The following is a 2,105-nucleotide window of genomic DNA, read 5'->3' as shown; positions in this document are numbered from 1 at the left end:
TTAATATATTTTTAAAATAAACTAAAATAATAATAAAATAAAAAACAATAATAACTAAGGACAAAAAAATACTAAACCCAAAAAAAACATAATAATTTAAATAGTATTAAGGGTGCCAATAACAATGTACAAGTGTGCCATTAGCCATCCCCTTCTAGAAAATGAAACATAAAAGGACAATGACAATAATTGTACTTGACATCATCATCTGTTTTTTATAAGTCCAACTCAAGAATCCGACAAAGCTGGTCTCATTTTCTCCATTTTAAAATCATTTTTTTCCCATTGCGTTCCTTCCTGTCTTCGTGTTCTCGATCTACATATATCCATAAACTTCATTTCTCTGCTCATTTGGGGCAAAAATGACTTCTTCACCCACTGTAACCCGTATTTCAGAATGCTTCGTCAAGCCGCCGGACGACCACCTCTCGCCGGAGGAAAAGCAACCCATTCACTTCACGCCTTTCGAGATACTCTCACTCAACATCAAATACAGCCAAAAAGGTCTCCTATTTGCGAAACCACCACCATCGGAAAATCAAGATTTCTCCATCCCTGTTTTCTTGGATCACCTTCGCCGCTCTCTCTCCGCCGCCCTTACTCATTTCTATCCGTTCGCCGCCCGTTTAGCCACTCGAATACAAGAAAACCCACCTTCCTATGTCATCTACCTAGACCCTGAAAATAGCCTTGGTGCCAAGTTTGTTTATGCGACGGTGGACGCCACCGTATCGGACATCCTTACGCCTCCCGACGTACCCTTGGTTGTTCGTTCCTTCTTTGATCTCAATAACGCCATTAATCACGACGGTCACACACTGCCGTTGTTATCCATTCAGGTTACTGAGCTTGTGGATGGAATCTTCATCGGCGGCTCCGTCAACCACTTGATCGCCGACGGAACATCTTTTTGGCAGTTCATGGCTGTTTGGAGTGAAAATTTCAGATCCAAAGACCGTGCATCAATCTCTCATCCTCCGGTACACCGACGATGGGATGAGTCGGACCCGATTATCAACCTCCCGTATACCCACCATGATCAATTTATTGAACGATTCGAACCTCCACCATTTAAGGAGAGATTCTACCATTTCTCCTCACCCTCTGTCTCCAAACTCAAATCAAAAGCAAACTCCGAATGCAATACCGATAAAATCTCAAGTTTACAGGCAGTGATCGCACTTATATGGAGGTGTATTACCCGTGCCCGCCGTCTACCACCGGAGGATCAAACTAGTTGTAGATTGATGGTTTCTAACCGACGTAAGATGAATCCGCCTTTGTCTGATTATTACTTAGGTAGCCCAGTTCAAGTAGTGAGAGCAACGGCAACTGTGGAGGATTTGATGGCTCACGGCCTCGGGTGGGCGGCTCTCCGGTTACACGAGGTGGTGATGAACCACGATCATAGCAAGGTTAAGGAAATGGTGGAGTCATGGATTAAAAGGCCGGTGATATTTAAAATGAGTCATGGAATTGATCGGAATGCCATACACGTTGGTAGCTCACCACGGTTTGACATGTATGGGTGCGAATTTGGATTGGGGAAAGCGGTGGCGGCACGAAGCGGAGGCGCGAACAAGGGGGAGGGGAAGATAACGATGTATCCGGGAAGGGAGGGAGGTGGGAGCATGGATGTGGAAGTTTGCTTCGGGTCGGAGCTTATGATGGATATGGAATGTGACGAGGAGCTCATGAGTGCTCTAATGGTCGATTAACAGGTGCACGGATTAGTGGAATTAGGTAGGTTTGGGAGAATTTGGAATTAAAGTGGATTATTATCTTATATTTGGTTTGAATAAAAATGAGGAGGAGGTTTCATCATCTTGAATGACTCTTTTTAGTAACTTTTTGCTTCATATTTTAAAACAACATTATCGTTTCACATAATCTAATCCGATCATTTATACCCACTCAAACTCATCAAGAAGAATAAGACCTATTATGACCTGATATATATATATATATATATATATATAGCGAGCTCAGGCGTCACACGCATGCACAGACAACACATACGCCTTGGGATCGTGTGTGTATCAAAAGTAGAGGTATCTTATGCCTTATTTAGGGAATATATAATTTTCATCGAATCTAAAAGCACA

The 2,105-nt window shown here is 42.7% G+C and overlaps 1 protein-coding gene across 1 annotated transcript; it reads left to right on the top strand.

The window, feature by feature from the left end:
- Positions 1-361: 361 nt before the first annotated feature.
- LOC112514860 (uncharacterized acetyltransferase At3g50280-like) lies at positions 362-1,811 on the top strand. The gene has a single exon (XM_025121489.1). It carries the CDS (start codon positions 363-365, stop codon positions 1,716-1,718), a length of 1,356 nt encoding a protein of 451 aa, XP_024977257.1. The 5' UTR covers position 362; the 3' UTR covers positions 1,719-1,811.
- Positions 1,812-2,105: the final 294 nt, after the last annotated feature.

The sequence above is a fragment of the Cynara cardunculus genome (genome assembly GCF_001531365.2).
Source record: "Cynara cardunculus var. scolymus isolate 2C chromosome LG 6, CcrdV1, whole genome shotgun sequence".
NCBI lineage: Eukaryota > Viridiplantae > Streptophyta > Magnoliopsida > Asterales > Asteraceae > Cynara > Cynara cardunculus.
Note: the sequence above shows the minus strand (reverse complement) of the source record. Positions and strands in the feature narration are given on the sequence as shown.